The sequence below is a fragment of the Diuraphis noxia genome, unplaced genomic scaffold, assembly GCF_037042655.1.
Source record: "Diuraphis noxia isolate RWA-SAM2 unplaced genomic scaffold, SU_Dnox_SAM2 contig0001, whole genome shotgun sequence".
Lineage (NCBI taxonomy): Eukaryota > Metazoa > Arthropoda > Insecta > Hemiptera > Aphididae > Diuraphis > Diuraphis noxia.
In genome coordinates, this window is record NW_028301711.1 from 69,256,966 (window position 1) to 69,277,355 (window position 20,390).

General features: G+C 29.1%; 1 protein-coding gene across 2 annotated transcripts in view; it reads left to right on the plus strand.

The window, feature by feature from the left end:
• LOC107169051 (pseudouridylate synthase RPUSD2-like) overlaps positions 1 to 20,390 on the plus strand; it is a 530,147-nt gene that overhangs the window by 406,370 nt on the left and 103,387 nt on the right. Inside the window, exon 3 of one of the 2 annotated variants that reach the window (XM_089217235.1) lies at positions 13,574 to 13,639. The exons of the other annotated variant lie outside the window; for it this stretch is intronic. Coding sequence (XP_089073361.1) covers positions 13,574 to 13,639 — 66 coding nt within the window. The remainder of the gene's footprint in view (positions 1 to 13,573; positions 13,640 to 20,390) is intronic. 2 annotated transcript variants of the gene reach the window in all.

The window sequence follows — 20,390 nt, forward strand, 5'->3', positions numbered from 1 at the left end:
AGAATGGATTGGGTGTCGAAAGGGACATTAAAAGAGCGAGTTAGGGTGAAAAGGATATTGCGTTTATTATTATATTATAAATAAATATTTTAAGAATTAATATACTCATCAGTTAATTCTCAAAAATCATATTTTTAAAAAGTTATTGCGTTCCAAATTAATTTGACCAAAAAAATATTGAGTTTTAAAAAAAAATCTAAAAATTAACTGCTCGACTTATATAAATCTTTTTACCATCAAAATTGTTCTTATAATGAGATTCAAAAATAGGCTATTTTGAATTTATCCAACATTTTTTTAAATAAATAAATTTTTTTTATTTTCAGTATTAAAAATCAAACAAAAAAATGTACTATACATGTAGCACTAGGTTCACTTAAAAAATAAATAAAATAAAATAAAAATATTAATATCAAAAAAGTTAGTTCAAAAGTCAGTTCTATCTGTTACACCTTGTATATTATTCATATATTATTTACTTTCACCATCGCTGACGAGACCATAAATGAGGATGGTAAATTTATTATTTATCAATAGGAAGATTCCTAATTTTTTTTGTTATGTTTTTTTTTTAACGGTTCTATACAACAGCGAAACATTTGCGACTTTGAAATGATGTGAAACGACGGTCCTAGTATAAAATACTTAGGACATCGTGTCCTAAACAGATAACCCAACTTGTGAATAAGATATTTATTTATTTTTGTTTAGTCCAAAATGTTCTAGATACTCGATCATAATGATATAGGTATATTAAACTATAATAAATAATATTATATTTTATCGTATTACTATTTTTGTAAAATTTTGAAATGCAATGCCCAAATTTTGTACCGCCATCCATTTCAAAACAACAGATTAAAACATTTTAATAATGGCTTTATTACAACCATTTATCATTCTGAAGTATTAAAATAATAATTATTTATTACGACAACAAACAAATGTATTGACGACATTAATGCAACACATTATTTTAAGAATCATAAAATATGTTATTATCATGTGTAGATTTATACGAAATGTGTCCAACTGGTACTACTCGCGCCATTATAGGTTATATGGTATCACGGTTACGGCGTATTAAACATAGGTAATATTAATATAATGACGTTGTGACATGTCATTAAAATATATATCGTCGGGAAATCTTTCGTTGCACACGGTTGATCGTAAGTTTACCGTGGTGTTGGTTATTACGAGCACCCGCCTAAGATTTTTTGTTACTTACCGCACGTCGCCAAAACGATTGTCTTGCCGACACTGTTTATATATATGGCATAATTAGCTCTGTAATAAATTTAATATTATTATACGAAACGAAAACAATAAGACCATTAAAATGTTTATTATTTGATTTTATATAATAACTTCCAATTAATTAAGAAAGTAATGACAATAATAATGTGGGACATCGTATATATTATCGTTAGAGGGCGTCGGTGCAAAGTTAAACCTCATTAATTAATTATCCAATTAGTCGATTAGGTGTACTCGTATATATTCAAATGCACATCTTTTGTGTTTTCTTCTGTGATTGTTTTCAAACGACTACAATTTTTAGTAGAATAAATTCTCATATAATCAACTTTGATACCTAAATTTAATTTAATTTAAATTATTAGGAGGTCAAAATTGAAAAGTCTTCTAAAACTGTATTCGATGTATAAAACATTGTACATTCATTCAATATAGCGTTTTATCTATGTGATAATTTTTAATTTATACACTACCCATACACTTTCTAAATATTTATTTAATGCTTATAATATAACTTATCTATAATTTACATGTTTCAAAAATCTGTTTATTTGAAATATTTTTTGAATTTTCCTCAAACATTTTCAGTAAAATATATAAAATGCTGTCTGTTATCTAAAACAAGCGCTATCGTCTATAACATTATATTCCTTTACAAAAGCGTATTGTTTTCATATTAACTTAACTATAATATACCAGGAAATTATTGCCGGCTACTTATTATATGGAAAGTTTCATAAATTCACAAAAAACCGTCAGTGAAAATAAATTTTTCCAGTTAAAAATGCCTATAATTAATTGTAATACAGCGACTACAGACATATTATAATTTTATGATGATATTTCACACAGCGTAATACAACAATGCGTTAAATTCGTGTATATATAGACTTCGTCGACGTTGAAATGGTTATTATATTGCCTTGTCGAACGACGATGACTAATATTCGATGTTTTATTCCCCGCACAGGCTCGATATTTTATTCATTTTCGTTCGAAAACTGTAGTTATAAATTCGATCGATTTAGTTGAGGGACTGTGTGCATTCTCTTTTATTTCATCCACGTCGCGTCAATATGTAGACAGTACAGTTGGGCTCTCCGCTATCGCTGTCAATTTATATCGTGGCAAATTTCCGAAATCATATTTCCGGCTATTATGGCGTTTCCGGTACGTCGCATTGTCGTATAGTAAATTGTACACTGACAACTACTATAATAGATAGAGTACCTAAAAATCAGATTGTAACTTCAGTACATTCTGAGTGAATTTTCATTTCAAAAAATCATGGGCCATTCGTTTCTATGATAGGTCGAGTTCGGTGAGCAACGCAGATGCGTAGGTATGTAATATAATATCGCATTATTATATTAATTGATTTGCACCGTTGAAGCACCGTCATCCATATACATCTATATTCCAATTCTGAATCTGATTTTTAGAATTTCGTAGTTGGTATATTTAAAGATCGCATATTTTAAAATAATATAGTACTTAATTATATTTTATACAATTGGCGATACAAACAACAATTTTATTTTTTTAATAATAATCATGACATTTTTAATTATATTTTTTAAATATCGATGTACCTCAATCCAAATTTGAATGAATAGGTAATAAAAGTTATCAAACTTTGAATTTTACGAAGATAGATTTCGACTTATTTGGATTACATAATGATGTTTATTATTAATAAATATTATTTTTCTAACATTTTTAATTTTTACAAATAGTCAATGTAGATATACTTTTAATATAATACAAATTAATAGTACCTTAGTATAATATAATATTTATATCTTATGTAAAGCTATTAAATGAACACGATATTATTAATTTGTAGTAAATACATAATGTATATACATTTTTTAATTTTTATAATCTTCAAAAAATCAATCTACTTGACAGTTTTTAGTAAAAATGTATCATGTTATTATCTTTAAAAATTATAATTATTGTATCACCACAGGGCACTGGTACAAAAAATTTGGTAAGCATTTGATAATGTAGTTGGAAATTCACTAATGTGTTAAATACATATACCTAGCTATGTATAGGTATAATGTATCTATTGTAAATGGATAAATGGAATAAGCTTGGTTGGTGATTGGTGAATCACCTTGTAATATAGTATGTTATTTTATTGTGTTTCTATATTATAGGTTAATGATATAATATCATCAGATTATTCTATATAAATATTATTAATAAATAGGTTCATAATTATTTGAGTACTATCGATTAATTATTATCGATACAGACTTAAATACCATGGTGTACACCTACATCTGTTTATAATTTTTGATTTTTTATACTTAACCGAAAATATAATAATTATTGTGAAATTACCTACCGAAATTCGTCACGCTTTGAATTATAGCCTATAAATTATTTTCGTCTTAATATTCCACCAGTGTTATCCCTCTGATATTTTCGCTTAGATCTCATTTGGAAGCCTTAACGTCGCATACGATACGCTGCAGCTGTAAAATGCTGGTAAACAGATTTATAATGAGTTACATTCAGATCTGGTGTACTACTTATACTCGTATACTATCGGTTAAAACTTAATTTTTATTCTATAACACGTGGCGTGTAGTATTAATTGCCACAAAACACGTCACAGTTGTATTTTAATTCCAAATAATTATTGCTTAATGATCATCATTATTGATCGTTTATTAAGTTGTATTTTGTTTGTAAATGCGAGAATAAATGCACGGTATTAATCGTAGAATAAATATAACAGCGTTAAGGCATGCAAACGCTAACGTATTTAAATTGAAATTTTATTTAAATAATATTATACAAAACACTAATAACGAATAGTAATGATTTATGAATTTTAATATATTATTATTAATATTAGTTTTTTTGTTTATTAAAAACTAAAGCTTTCAGAGTTGTAATACAATCTTGCATACAATATTCTTTGATATTTTATAATTAATTCATGGAAAACTGATTAAATCTATTCAACTCTGAAAGTTAGATTTTAATAAGCAGTTTATTAACCATATAATATTGAACATATTAAATTATTTAAATGTTTTTGTTTAGAGGGTTTTGTTTAAGTTGTATTGATGTTTATGCGCTTAAATTGTTCACAATATTTAAGTATGATAATATTATGATTCAAGTAGTTTCTATGGAAATGTGTTCACTTCAAACTTTTTAAAAACTTCTGAGAGTTATAAAAGGATTATAAGTGAAATAAATGTATTATCAGAGAAGTTGTGCAGCATAATATTATATGCGTTACGTCTACAATATTATATAAACATTAAACATATAATACATTATATAAAATATGTATTTATAAGCGAACATTTGTTCTATACATAGGGTAAAACAAAAAAGTTCCTTCCAATATGATTAATTCATTTTAAAAATAATTATATTTATAGTCAACATAAATTACGCAATATATGCTTTTAGTCATCTTAATACTTCTAACTCTATGATTAAAAAAATATATATTGAGATTTTTTTATCACAATTATTTAATTATACCTATAAAATTATAATAATAGTACAATATGCAGTACGTATTTGGACATGTGGTACTATGGTATATCAAGGTGCTTACTGCTCAGGAATTAGAATCCAAAGCTGCTGTTAGTAATATTAGATTTGAAATATGCAAAACACCTAATAATAAAAATCTTCAATAAAACGAAATTGTATTTCTTATACGACATCGATGACGATTGACGACGTGTAAGACTAATTACTATATTTTGTTTTCGATGGTCGAATATACTTACCAACAACATACGTACATTATTTGCCTTCCGAACCCTAGCTGAATTTATGATACTATATTATGGTATTGCTAATTATTTAAGAAATAGCGAATGGATCATCTTTGCATGATGCAAATAAAAATAGTCTAGTAACTGTTCGTGTAAAAATATATGGGCTATATAGTCGTCAAAACGGTACCATACCATGTTCGATCTTTGGTCGTAACCACCTATATTGGTATTATAATCAATGGTTCCAAATATACTTATATCATCTTCTCTGGTGGTCAACAATATTATGCGTCAGTACGCGTCCTAATATTTTCTATAAATTATTATCCGAAGTGAAAGTTGTTAAATTGTTAATTACTTGGACTATTTATAGGTACCCTGCACGAACAAATACATAAAGGCGAATATTTATAACACAATTTTTTATAAAAATAAATTAAATACTACTTGGTCATCAATCATAATATATTAAATACAGTAACGCCATGGGTTGAAGGTATACTTATAGCTGGGTCATTATAATATTATAATAACAGCATGTTAATATTATGGTTTAAGCCGTTTAAGAAGTAAAACGTTGAAAATAATTTTTAAACAATTCATTAGGTAACGAAAACACTGCAATACTAAAGTTTTGTGTACTTAACTATTTAAGTTTATTATGCATGGATTTAGAGACTTGACACAATAGCCAATAGGTGCTCGAAATTATAAATTCATATAGTCATACTGTACGTTTTTGTTAATTTATTTTAATAGCGCATATAGGTAGGAATATAAAGTATTGTACGTTCTAAAAGCAAATAGGTACCGTCTAATACTTTCTTATTTCAAATTTCGTAAGTCATTTCAACGTAAATATTTAAACTGCACTATTATTATTACGACTTTATGTGTAATCGTAATCGTAAAACAAATGAAGTAATAATATTATAATATAAATGGCAGTTTTTATTAATGTTTATTTTTAGTTGATGATAAATTTGTTTAAAAAAATCAATCGATAATATTGCATGCATCGCATGAATGTAAATTTCAAAAAAAGTAACTATGACGCATTTATTAAAATTTAATGATGTTTTACGCAGTTGATGTTTAAATCGGGAAGTGCATATTAATTATTTTAATTATTTAATTTTAATATACACGCCCACTCAACGATATTTTTTTCAAGGTTTCTAAGAACTCGTCAAACATTTTTTTAAAGTTTATTTACATACATATTACTATATTTACTAATAATTTGGAATTCGTTTAGTAATATGATCTAGGTACCAAGAAAAATTAGATGATCTAATATATTATGAATAAAGGACAATATATGGTTGCCGATCTATTAATAAATACAAGACACATTTTTTTTTTTTTTAAGGATGTACAAAAAGTGAATTGTCAAACACTTTTAAACAAATTAAGTTTTTCATATACTAAAATAATGTCATGACATTTATTTTTTCTTTTAATAATTTTGACGTAACTGATAGATTTTCAATATTCTTAAACATTGTTTTTTTAAATCTGAATTTCACATAATTTCATGTGATCCTGTGTTATTTAATATTTATATTGTTGGTTAAATTAATAATAATAAAATTGCATAATTTTATGAATTTTAATTTGACTTAAAATTACCATCAGAATATTCAACACGGTAGGTCACGCAGTCCGATAGGTTACTTACTAAACGAATTCCAAAATTTTGTATCTTTAACGTTTGTTATGTTTTTACTTTTTTGAATGAAAACTTACGATTTTAATTCATAACCCAAATCAAACTATTTCGGTGTATTTTTACACATCAAAGTTGGATTTAGGACGAGTAGCTTATGCGATGAAGTATTTAATGTTTTGATGAGCGAAGTGGAGTGGTATACGGTTACTCTGAAAATGCTGGCCCACTACTCCGCTCATCTAGATATATTTTAAACAATTTTAACTAATAAACTGAATATTCGTCCTAAATTCAATTTTTATTCACGTATCGAAATACATGAAAATAGTTTGGTTTAGAAGTTGAAATTAAAACTGTGTAAAAATGTTGTTGTTAAAAAAGTTTTTTTTTTTAAGCGGGTAAGTCGTGTATGTCGCTCTGCTGTACAGTAGGTTACTGTAATGGATGGGATTAAATTTGAATGCAATGATAGGTATCATTGTATACGAAAAACGATTCTGAACGGAGATGATTTGTCAGTCTAGGATATATTATAGATAATTAAAATTTTCAAATCTTTGATTTAAAAAGAAAATTTTGTATAAATTTCTAGCTTAAAATAATTTGCGAATGTTCGTAATTTTTACGTATTTAGTCAATATATTTGAACTTTAAATACTAATAAAAAGAAATTGTGCCTATGTATTATTATAATTTTTATTCACTATAAGAATAACTTATGAGGAACTCTGTATTAAATTTTCAAGTATTTTGATAGACGGAAAAAATTTTATCAACCCTTCAAAAAAATTTTTCAGAAAAATTGAAAATTTCAGTTGTCTATTAATATCTCAAAAAAAGTCAAAATATTTTTAAATTTAAATCATGTAAAGAAAATGCCAATCTAAATAACTGATAAAATTTTCACGTATCTACGACTTATACTTTTTGAATAATAACAATTATTTAAAATCGTTTCAGGATAAATCGTTATCGTAATGCTATTTCGTAAAAATTTAAAATTCAAACGCACCTCAAATTATTCCTATGATGACGTTTCGAGATTTCTCTATAGCTACTTGAAGAAAAACTTATGGAAAACTTAGTGTTGTATTCTTAATCCTTAGTTATAAACTCAAAAAATTTTATGATTTTTCAACTTCAAAATTACATGCAAATTTTCGCGTTTTCGATATATTTCGTAAAAATTTGAACTATAAACGCTTATAAAAAAAAATTGTGACTACCGTAAAACGGGGCGAATAGAAACAAAATCAGGAAAGTTATTACTTCGACGTCTCCCCGACTGAATATTCGTTTTATCAATATGAAACCTTCACTAAATCGAAAACACATAAGTACGAAATTCGATGTTCTCTAAACGTTCCGTTTATTTCTACCTCCATACTGTTAAAAATTGATAAGCAACAACTGATAATAATCCTAATAATTTATTACGTATATCAACGGTACTTGTTATCATGTAAATATTTTTAAAAATTTCATTTTTCTTGTTTTTATTTATTTCAAATATTGTTAAGTCTTATAAATCGTAAGTATTAATTAATAAAATTAATTCATCAATTTAATATATAGGTTAAACTGAATTTTGCCATTTTAGGGGTGAATAGAAACATAGTTATTATGGCTCGTACATACAAAGGTTAGGTATGTTAATACTAAAGTCTATTAAGTCTCAATTAGGGAAGGACACCCTAAAGACTGATTCGAAAATGTTTAAAAGACTGTATTTTTAATAAGTAACGTTTTTTATATTAGTTTTGTTTTTATAATTTTAACAAATGTTTATTAAAAAAAAATATATTTCTAAATAATGTTATATAGGTAAAATGTTTACTATCAAACTTTGTTATTTATTTCTAAACATTTTAAACCAAGAAAGGCTGTTCATTTTATTTTGAAAATTTTCTTTTATTATATTCAAATTTTTTTTTTATTAAAATATTTGAGTTAAAAAAAAAAAATTTTAAATCAGAAATTTTGTTCTCTATATTTTTAAAAATCTAGATATTTGTTTCTATCTATCCTTCAGTTGGTAAAATAGAAAAATACACCGAGAAACCATAAATGTTTTTATTGACACCATCTTTCGGGGGAATAGAAACAATGCACTTAAAAAAATATATAAAAAAATTTGTTGGACAAAAAAAAAATTTGAGTATACATACTTAAAGTGCTCAATGAGACCAATATTTTGATGTATTGATCATTTATAAAGCCCAAATAGAAAATAACCTTCAAAGTTCAAAAGTGTTTCTATTCACCCCGTTTTACGGTAACGATTTTTAATTTTTTTTTAGCTACAATAAGAACAACTTATAAGGAACTTTGTATTAAATTTTCAAGTTTTTTTTGTCGTCTAACATTTTTTTACCGACACTTCAAAAAAAATTCTCAAAAAAATCGAAAATTTCAGTGGTCTATAAATAACTCAAAAAAAGTCAAAACTTTTTGAAAATTAATCTGTATATATATAACACTAACATCAACATTTAGTGAAAATTTCAAGTATTTACAGTGATTAGTTTTTGAATTACAACCATATAAAAGAATCAATTTGGTCGAAAACTGGTTTTGCGTAAAAATTCCAGTTTTTTTGTCATTTTTTTATTTGTTTTTCTCGATTTTTTTGAAAACAGTTGAAAAATGTTTACTTTTGACCTGTATCATGCACCAATCATCTTCAATTTTACATCGGAAACCACCCCCAAAGTTTGAAATCGAAGCATTATTTCGACTAGTTATGCTGTACACAGACACACAAAAAAAAAAAAAAAACACACATCATTGTAAAATCAATACATTCATCACTTCGTTCAGAATCTAAAAATGAGGGTAAAAACATTTTTAAATATAATTTTTTAATAAACATATTATTTTTTAACAACTTGAAAACCATGTAAATTAATATTTTTAAAACCATTGAAACATTTTGAATAATTCCTAGTATCCTCCGTTAAATGATTCATCCAATATGAGAGCTTTCAATATTTAAAAATATTTTGTCATGTATAGTTCTATTTCCTATTTGATATTATACACGAAGATTGAAGATTGTATGCTTTTCGGAGATTGTTATTGTTTAATAAGTTTTAGATACGCGTATTGTTACGAATAATCAATGGCCAAGGAGCCATAAGTTTTATGACACAAATGTCAAACATGATCGAACAAAATCTGTTGAAAATCGTTTAATTTTTTGAAATTTTTATAGAAAGAAATATATATATATATATATATATGTATTTAATAAGTGTAAAATTATTTTTTTCTTAGAAAAAATATACAAAATTGCCGTTATGGGCTTTAAATATACGTGATTGACGAAACGACCATCAAATCGACCCAGATTTATCCATTGCAGGGCTCATAAAATCATACTCCTTATCCTTGCCACACATACACAAACACGTGTTTACAACCCTACCCACTTAAAAACCTACAAACAAACATACAAAAATAACCCCTACCGTACCACCCCACACCCAATGGCCTATGTTGCCGCGGGTTTTCCTTACAAAAAAAAAAAAAAAATCATACTCGGAGAGAAGAGTATGTGGTGGACTATAACTTACCTAAAATGCAACTTTAGGATTTTTCTGGCCATCGATCATAATATTTTGTGTTTGCGTTCATGTATATACCTACAATATACCCACTTCACCGTCCCCAGCTGTTCGTCGAGGGTGTCTGACTGTATATAATAATAATATTATCGTAGTAATTATTACTATTATGTGCTTTATAATTATCATCATCATCATCACTACCACCACTACCACTATGGTATAATATAATACGTATTACAAGATACGGAGGCTTTAATGACCACACACTTGCGAGTTTGTCGTCCGCGCGTGTTCATATAATATAATGCTTTATATATATTATATCAGTCGACCGCAATCGCGACTTAAACGACGTAAACGAGTTTTGATTGATGAGGGTGCACGAAACACGACTCGAGACTAGAAAATTACACGGTTTGCTACGTGTTAAAATGTGTGCATACAATATTATAATAATATATTATTATATTGTTATGGTGATGATCATCGACTGCGACGATATGGTTCAGCGTTTCAAGCAGAGATAATAAGAACACGCACAGTGTATCAGTCGCCAGTGATCGAAAGCGTCGAAAGATTTATCAAAACTAATAATAATGTGCCGTCTCCACATTATAATATACAAGGACGTAGCCCATCTGCTGCTAATCTTTGTGTGTCATATACGCGATTACTAAAACTATCTATCGGAAAAATCTTTTAAGTACAAAAAATTTCATAGCTACAATAGTTGTGTTATTATTGATTTACGTACTGCAGCTATAGGCATGTGCAGATTATGGGATCACAAGATATATGTTCCCGATAATAAAATTTGTTCCCCAAAATTAATATTAATGCCCCTCAACAAATTTTGCTCATAGGTACTATTGATTTGAAATTATTTATAACAACCAGTTTAATAGTAAAAAGTTTAAATATATTTAAATAAAAGTTTTTCAACATTTTTTTTTTTATATAAAGACGTTTATTCAAAATTACCTATATTACGTATTTTTTATAATTTTTATCACTTAATTATATAACACATAATTCAAAAATATATAATATTTTGGGACTATTTGGAGATTATTCGGTGAATGTCTTCTATAAATATTGTTTGTCCACAATTTATAATAACAGTGCATATTAACGACTATGACAGCATACCCCTTAAATAGGGAAATACAACATGACTGTTATATTATGTTTTATTGGATTTCCATTCTAACCTTTGATAAGTATACCTACACTGTATACTTACCTAACCTGGTACCTAAACATTGTTTTTGTACCGTAAATCGACGTATTAACAATTAGGAAGGTCTAATTTATTTTTATGAAATGTGAAAATCATGATGAAGACGATCGAATCGTCAATGTAATTTAAAAATATTTAAACTGTATATTATTATATACGTATGACGTATATATATATATATAATATTTATGCCTATCGCAATTATAGTGACCGTGAAAACGTGTAATTTTCTTTCATAAATAGTATAATTTCGTCTGCTTGCATATCAAATTGCAATCATATTACGCCTGTAGATCATAATAGCTAATCGCATAGGTGAATGTATATATGTATATGGTATAACTTCTCCACGGAGTAATTTTTTTTGACCTACGTCAAAAGTACTGCACATAATATATTATGCGTAAATAGTTACGCACAGTATTCACCTGCCTAATAATAACAACGAAGATTGTTGTGACTATTATGACCTCGAAATACCTATTACAGCTAATACATTATATTACATTTTAGATATTTACTCGTATTTTCCAATACGCTTCTACATAAAATAGCCAGACAATTATCTAAAAAATATAAAAATTATTATTAATTTATAAATATCATAATATTATAAATATTATATTATTCTATTGCACATAATATTTAGAAATTATATCTCAAATTCCTTTATATGATACAGGGGGCTCTTTAGTTGGTAGAGGGACTGAAGGACAATCTACCTAAATCCCAACTGTCATTCTCTGATAAATTTTTATTAAAAGTCTTTAACTCTTTACCGCTCTCTCTTACATATAGGTACTCTCCGCTATGGACCATTATCATTTTTACTTGATCCGGCTACGTAGCTTAAAACCTTATAATATAGATAGGTTACCCTTTTGTAAACATAATAGAACTCAGGATTGTATTATTATAATACTATGATGAGTTAATATCAGTTGAATTTATTATTATCATAACGATGATTATAATACAGTCACTGTAATAATAATCTTATATAGTATTTATTTAAAGGGTGTCTCAACTGTGTGAGATTTCCGCTCAATTATTATTTTTTTAGTATTATCAATGACACTGTGTTATTTTAACAAATTTTTGTTCGTCGCATAAAAAAACAGATTGTAAAATATTTAATTAATCAGCGTATAAAAAATAATTTGTATTATACAATGAAACATTTTTCAGTAATTAATTAAACGAGTAAAATACAGTACAAATTTTCATAACTATAATAACCATAATTCATCCATTACTTAGTTATTTTTTTGTTTATCAACTGTTATTTAACAATTATTCAAACGAACACTAACGAGATCGTTAAAACAATGAGAATTTTTATGTTATAATATTCTTGATTTGATGTTCATGAAAAATATATAATATATATATTTTCAATTATTAAATTGAAAATGAGTAGATGCGTATGACCCTTTGTATAACGTTTCACAAACATTTTCATACTTATATAATGTTATTCGGTAAAAAAAAAAAAAGATGTCAAGGAAAAAAGGTCAGAAAATAACTCCCAAAAAATAAATATGCGTAAAAAATCCTTAGCAAGTGTCAGGGAATTGTACTATATCTACTAATATTATAATATCTTATAAATACAAATACTTAAGTACTTAAAATGCTTAGAATTAAGTACCGTTTACTTGATTTATTAAATGTTCGGTATACATATAAGTAGTAAGAATGAATAAATGGATAAAAATTAAAGCATTCTATTAATTGAAGTTAGACGTAATTAAAATGTTATTTTATCACGTAATTTTTGTAATTATTTCCAACTATTGAAAAATTTCAACTCAAACGATTATGGTTTTTTCTACAGGGTGTATTTTTTGATGAGTTTTTTCATGTGTACGTAAATTTTTATTTTCTAGAATTCTTATAAAATGTATGTTTAAAAAGTTCTTTATACTTCATTAGCAGTTAGTAAAAAATAATTTACAGATTTGAAACTTTATTACACTACTAATATTATATTATATTTGGCATATTCTGTGTTAAAATATTAAAATATCATTTGAATAAATTATGATTTTTTTTTTGTTTTTTGTTTCAGGTAAGAAATTATGAAAATTTCGTCGTTGGATCCCAGGAAAATGGCATATCATATCACGAGATCCTGGTATGAGATATAAATATTCATATTATATATTATAATATTTTATTCTAATAATTCCGATACGAATTCCGATATCCGTTAATAAATGGATTTTTACTATTTTTAGTAACAATTGTGTGTAACACGCACGTTATCACTTGGGTCTCATCTACTACCTATTAAATCGTTTAGTATAATATAAACATATCTCTAATAAATTGGTCAATAAGGTTTTTTAATAGATTATAATATTAAAGTATTATTTTGTTTAGTAATAAAATCCGTCAAATTGAACACAGTTATTAATTTACTTCATTAATTGTGTGTAATATATTTTATTATATTAAATCATTAGAATTTTTTTTTTATTTTTAAAGAATAATTAGTTAAATTAATAATTAGACTTTAAAGAGGCTGAATTTTAACATCCAATGTTTTAATTATTCTTTTTAAGACCAGTAAATAAGACCATTCAGCTATTGTAGGGGTTAAGGCTAGTTAGTTGATACGGTTGGTTTAAGCACGTGTATGCTAGACAAGGATTAGCCGTTAAGAACCCGGTTGGTCACCCATTCAGAAACTAGTGGCACCGGCCAGTGCTGACACTCAGAGCACACCAGTAATTGAAGACAGACGTCGATTCACACAAGCTAGATACTTTAATATTTTGGTGGCTATACAGTGCGTGTACAGTAAAAAGTCAAAAACACACACACAAAAGAACATCAGTGTCTAACACGTATACATAGGTATTATACAATTACGATAAAAAAAACGCAATCACGCGTGCGATGAAAAAATCTGTACAATTCGTTTGAACAGTGGAAAGTGAAAAACTTGCAATTTGTATGTGTGCTATTTCACACATCGTTTATTTTAAAAAAACCCCACCTTCTGTGAACTCACAATCGTAGTGTTACATTACAGAATTCACCTCAAAATCGTCATAATATTAAGTTCTTATTTTTTTTTATTCTTTTGAACCTGAAGAGTAGTCAGCAGATAGGCGTATTTTGGGCTAAGCTACTATTGAAAATAACTTTATGAAACTCTGATAATCGTTGGAAATCTCTGGTTTTTTTAGACATTTGTAAACTTTGGTAATTTTTGAGGTAAATAGTGAGCCAATAGTGTTTTATTCACCCAATAAACATTACAGTATCGTTAGGTTTAGTATTAACATGGGTTTTATTTTTGAAAAAAAATGTGTTCGTGGATGTGCGTCCATTGCGTCCATATTTATCATTAGTAAAGGCACTTATTTCTTAAAAGCATAGTGTAAATGTTAATAAAAGAACTCTATATTCTCTGATAACTCAAATTCAATTAATTTTTTTATTAGGCTGTAAATTTATACCTATATCTACAAATAGATAAAAAATTTTTTAAAAAAAATGATCTGTAGATAGAAATTCATTAAAAATATATGCATATATTAAATGAACAACTTAATAAATGAAAACATAACGTGAACGTATTTCTTTGAATAGATAATGAATGTAAACGCCGTGAATGAGATAATTGAATATACATTGTAAGTGAGTATGAATGAGCTTAATTTTTTAAGTGAACTTCTGAATAATGAATGCAATTTTGTGATTGTGGAACAAATATGTTCATCCTTGTTAAGAAAATCATTGCTGCTAGTTCAAGAAGAAGAATTTTTTTTATAATTTAAAGTCACACTGTTTATTCGAATTCATGGATAAATTGAAATCATTTGATTAATCAATTTTATAATTTGTGTATTTTATAATCTAAATAGTTATTGTAATTTTAAAATTTGTATACCTGAAGTTCAACTATTCGATCGGCGTAGTTCAGCTTTATATTGTGATGTTAATTAATAGTAGTATGCGTTCATTTATTTTAAGAGGGAGAAATGTAAAACATAAGTACTAGTAATATTTTATGTAAACTGTCGTAAAGGTGCTTGCTTGACAGACTAGTATATAAAATATATTATGTAATTTGATGTTTCGGCAACATAATAGTGACCTTTTTTCGGTTGAGTTATTGCGGACAGAACTGTTTTAGTTTTAGTGTCACGCTAATACACATTAGCTATTGTTGTCCAGAAATTGCTTGATGTAATTGTGAACAGCCCGTATTAGGGAGGGAGTTTGTTATACATAATATATCTTTGTCTTTTTTTAAGCAATAAATGTAGTAAATATTTAAAGTAAATGGCATAATCTATCATACACATAATTTCCATAATTTTATTCACATGTTACTATTATCACATTATCAAAAAATGTCATATCTAAAACAAAAAATACTTTTTCTTGGTAAACGTATTCACACACCATGTTATCTATCATACCAATCAATAGAACCGGTTTATTCTTCGGATATTATTGACTTAATTATTGACAATTATTTTGCTTTAGATTTTCGTTATCTAATAAAGAGAAAATAAGATCTCTTTTCAGAAACGTTTTATTTGTATTGCCTGTGTTATTAGGGTAGGTACTATAATATTAATTAACATCACAAAATAAATCTAAACTACGCGATCGAATTGTTGATATGATATTGATGATACGTATCATCTATTTGTGTTTATACAATATATAATGTCGGTTACCTACCTACAAAATCGCTGATAAAATTATATTTTATAAAGGTATTGACTGATATTGTCATTTGTGATATTATATCACATGGAACTAGTCAATAACGATCCATAGAACATAAAATACGTTTAATTGCATCACACGCGTCCAAAATACAAAAATAATATTACCTATTTGATATTGGATAATGGATACTATATAATTACAATTAATGACAGAGAGAAGAACAAACGACAGTTATTCGATCATCTGTGTTTGACCAAAAAAATCAATTAATTTTTGAAACAAACACCAATGATCGGACTACCACCTAGTAGCCTAGAAGAAAAGTGTATTTAGAGTGTAGAAAGTAGTTTAGTGTAAAAATAACGTTCAATTGCAGGCCGTAAAACACTTTCTGGCATCGGTTGGTCGGTGCCTATGACGGAAGTACCGTCGGCTAAGTTTGTGCATCAGATCATGAAAAGCTTTATTGTCGGAGAAGGCGTCTGCATGATATTTCTTGGACGATACCATGTTAACGAAGCCCAAGGAGCTAGCTCTACAGCAACTTACCAACCACTTAAAAAAGTCTACCATACAGCGGATGGTCGGAAGTATATTGAGGGGCGGTGGTAGATCGCTGTGCATAGAGAATGACAGGAACACCTCCGTTCGTCCAAACACCCATTCCACATACGAGTTACCTGTAACCCGCTGAAAGGTATTGGTCATGGTGGCGATGAGCATGTTTAGTGTGACAATCACGGACAGTGTTTGAAAAACGGAATAGAGAAGCGTGCCCACTGCCTGTGTGATATAATGGTTGTTGACTGGCGTTGCGTCGTCGTCGTCTTCGGCGGGTGTGTTCTCGATGATCACCGTGCCAGCCGTGGAGGACGTCATGCAAAACACACCCCAGAAGAGCGTCTTAAGAGTCGAGAACACGTTGATGAACGACTCGTCCTGTTTGGTCTCGTAACCAGTGATTGGGTCAACGCGTGTCATGCCCTCGTAGTATTGGTAAAATCGACAAAGGCCCGCGGTGAATGCCACGATGATGATACCGAATACGGCGGCTAGTCGGGCAAAGTCTGTGGTCATCTTGCCCAAGGATACCTGCAGTGGGCCCAGTGAGTAGCTGAGCTGGCACAGGAACAGCAGCCGTAGATAAGACATGACCGTGACCATGGCCAGAAGGCCCTCGCTGACCAGCGTTGGGTGTAACGATGCCCAGTACTTACGCTGGATGGGTGGGTCATGTGGGTGCAAGTATGATGACCACCAGCACGCGGCTGTGGCGGCCAGCATGCACAGTTTAACACAGTCGTAGATATTCCACAGCATGCTAAAGAACCGCCAGGGACCCTGCACCATGACCAGCTTGACGGTGCGCAACACGAACGTTACGGCATAAACCACGATGATAATTTTGAGCACTAGACTCACTGTATCACTGGGGCAATCAGCTGATGTCTTGTCAAGATTGTTAGCCCACGTCAGCACCACCAGGAAGACGGTATACGATGCAAGGTAGTTGATCATCCTGTTCACGGGAAGCGAGTAGTACTCGCTACTTTTCGAGTACGGCGCAACCAGGTACAAAAGGAGAATCCAAAGGAGCAGGGGCACACGCAACAGTACGGCCCAGGCTGCTGTATTGGACCAGCGATCCCGCCATTCGTACCAGTTGCCTGCCCACGCCACCTCCAGGATTTGCTGCACGCTGCCGTGCGCCACGAACTCCTTCTGCTTCAGGTCCATAGCCATCACCAGCCTATGGTACGGGAACGACCCGAAAAAGTTGCACCCCTCCTTCCGGGTCAGTATCAGTTTCACCTCACTCGCTGACCGGCAGAGCCCGACCAAATCAACGGCGAAAAGCCGGGTCTGCAGGTTCAACGAATCGTAGTCGGACTTGAACAGTCGGTTCACGTTGCCGTGCTCCAAGAGCTGCTTGCTTAGCTGAAAAGCGGTCAGGATAGGATCTTCTGATGTCAAGTAAATGTAAAATGGATTAGCCAAAGCCCGGAACACTGACAGTTTCAGTTCAGACGCCTCTAGGCCATTATTGAGTTGGGCCAAAGACTTGCACACCTGTCGGATAATATTTTATAGATAGAGAGTACATATTTTCAGATTGGTTTTAATAAGGTTCTGTAAATGATGTGTTTGATATTGATTGGAGTAACTTTGTAACTAATTAAATTTTTAAGTATGTAACCAATTATTTAGGAATAGTTTTTTCTCACTTTAATAATAATCCCAAGTTAAATGTTATTCAACTGTTAGACCAAGGTATTTTAGTATGGGCTAAGAAGGGATGTATAATAAATATTTATTTTTTTATTATTATTATTAAAAAAGGGGCAAATTGATATGGCTCTGCTGTACAGTAGAAATGTAGAGTAGATCACTATTATGGACATGTTAAATTTGAATTCCATGTACCACTGTATAGAAAAAACGATTCTGGACGTAGATGATCATCAGTCTAGAATATAAAATTATACTACCTATATTTAAATTATAATATATTTTTATACGCTTACATAATGATTTCTACATTGACTTTGGAGTTTTCTTTTTTACATTTATTGTAAGAAAAGTTATGGAGAACCTTGTGTTGGGTTTAATAACCTTAGGTAAAAATCACAATAATTTTATCAATTTTTAACTACATAATTCCATGCAAATTTTCACGATTTTGACATATTTCGTAAACATTTGAACTTTAAATGCTTATAAGTTATAACCAAAAAGGTCACTAACGATTTTTCTACTTATAATAAACCTTTTGTAAAATTTTAAAGATTTTTTGGATTGCCAAATTTTTTTTACAGACATTTGAAACATTGGTACTATAGTATTAATTGGTGGAAAAAAAAGAAATGCATTCTTACTGACCTCTTTACAAAGACACCGAGCTTTGTGTGGTATCGGTATTGTATGGCCACGTTCCAGCAACAGGCTGATGATCTGGTAGTGGCCGCACTGGGCAGCTAACATAATCGGCGTGAGGTACTGTGGGAACTCGGTGGAATGTTCATATCCCAATTTGGCAGTTTCTGGATTTTTTGATTGGAGGGTGTCTAACAGTTTGATTACGATTGAATAATGATTGCCACGGATGGCACGCATTAGAGAGTCTCCAATTTCGAGCCCAGTCTTCGACAATAGGAAATCTATCATTGGCTCACAGTTAACTTCGACAGCTAAATTCAAACCCGTCATTCCCTGATAATTTTTGCAATTCAGGTCAAAGCCACTGTTATTTTCCAATAATTTTTGGACCGCTAACACATCGCACATTTTGATCATGTTCAAGTATTTTCTCTGCAATTCTTCTTCCTCGTCTGGATGAAAATCATTTGTGGTGGTTGATTCGTCTTCCGTCGTTGAATTGTTAGTAACCGCGCTCGTCTCATTTTCATCTAGCGTTTCAGACGTCATATTCTGCTCTATATATAATGTTAAACAATTATACACCAAATTGAACGAAAATTATTTTCATATTAAATTCAAAATTCATAACTTTCATGAACATTGTGTCCATTGGTTTATTTATAAACAAAAATTAAATTTCCATAACAAACGAACTAAGTGTAAATTATATTTCTTTGATAAGCAACTCAACAATGTAGTGTTGCTAGACTATTATTTTATGGCATATATAAAGGTGTACATTCAGTACATAAATCAAAACCACACATGTATTTCTGAGGTATGTATGAACACTATGAACATTGATCATGATAGAGAATTACAGACATTTTTTTTTTCAATTTTATCATTGATAAAGAATATTGATAATATTAATAATACATTTTGATCACCATTGTGCAGACTTAAAACACTGAAAAATTGTAAATTATTTTTTTATATTTATTTGTTTTCTTCAATATTAATTAACCGTAAATTAAAAATACAACTGTTGAAGGTCGTTAGACAAAACTCTACAGTTCGTTTTAATGAAGTTAATATTATAAATAAAAATGAAAATAATACTATTTATTCGATACATTTTTGATTCAGATGTTGTTCTTTCTTAAAAATGAATAAGACCCACACTATGTGTAATATCACAAAAGCCTTTACCTCAAAATATTGATCCTCTTATATGATTTTTTTACAATAATAATACCAATGTCACAGATTAATAAATATATGGTAATCATTGTAGAATTTAATATTAATACGGAGTTGGAGTGCAAAAA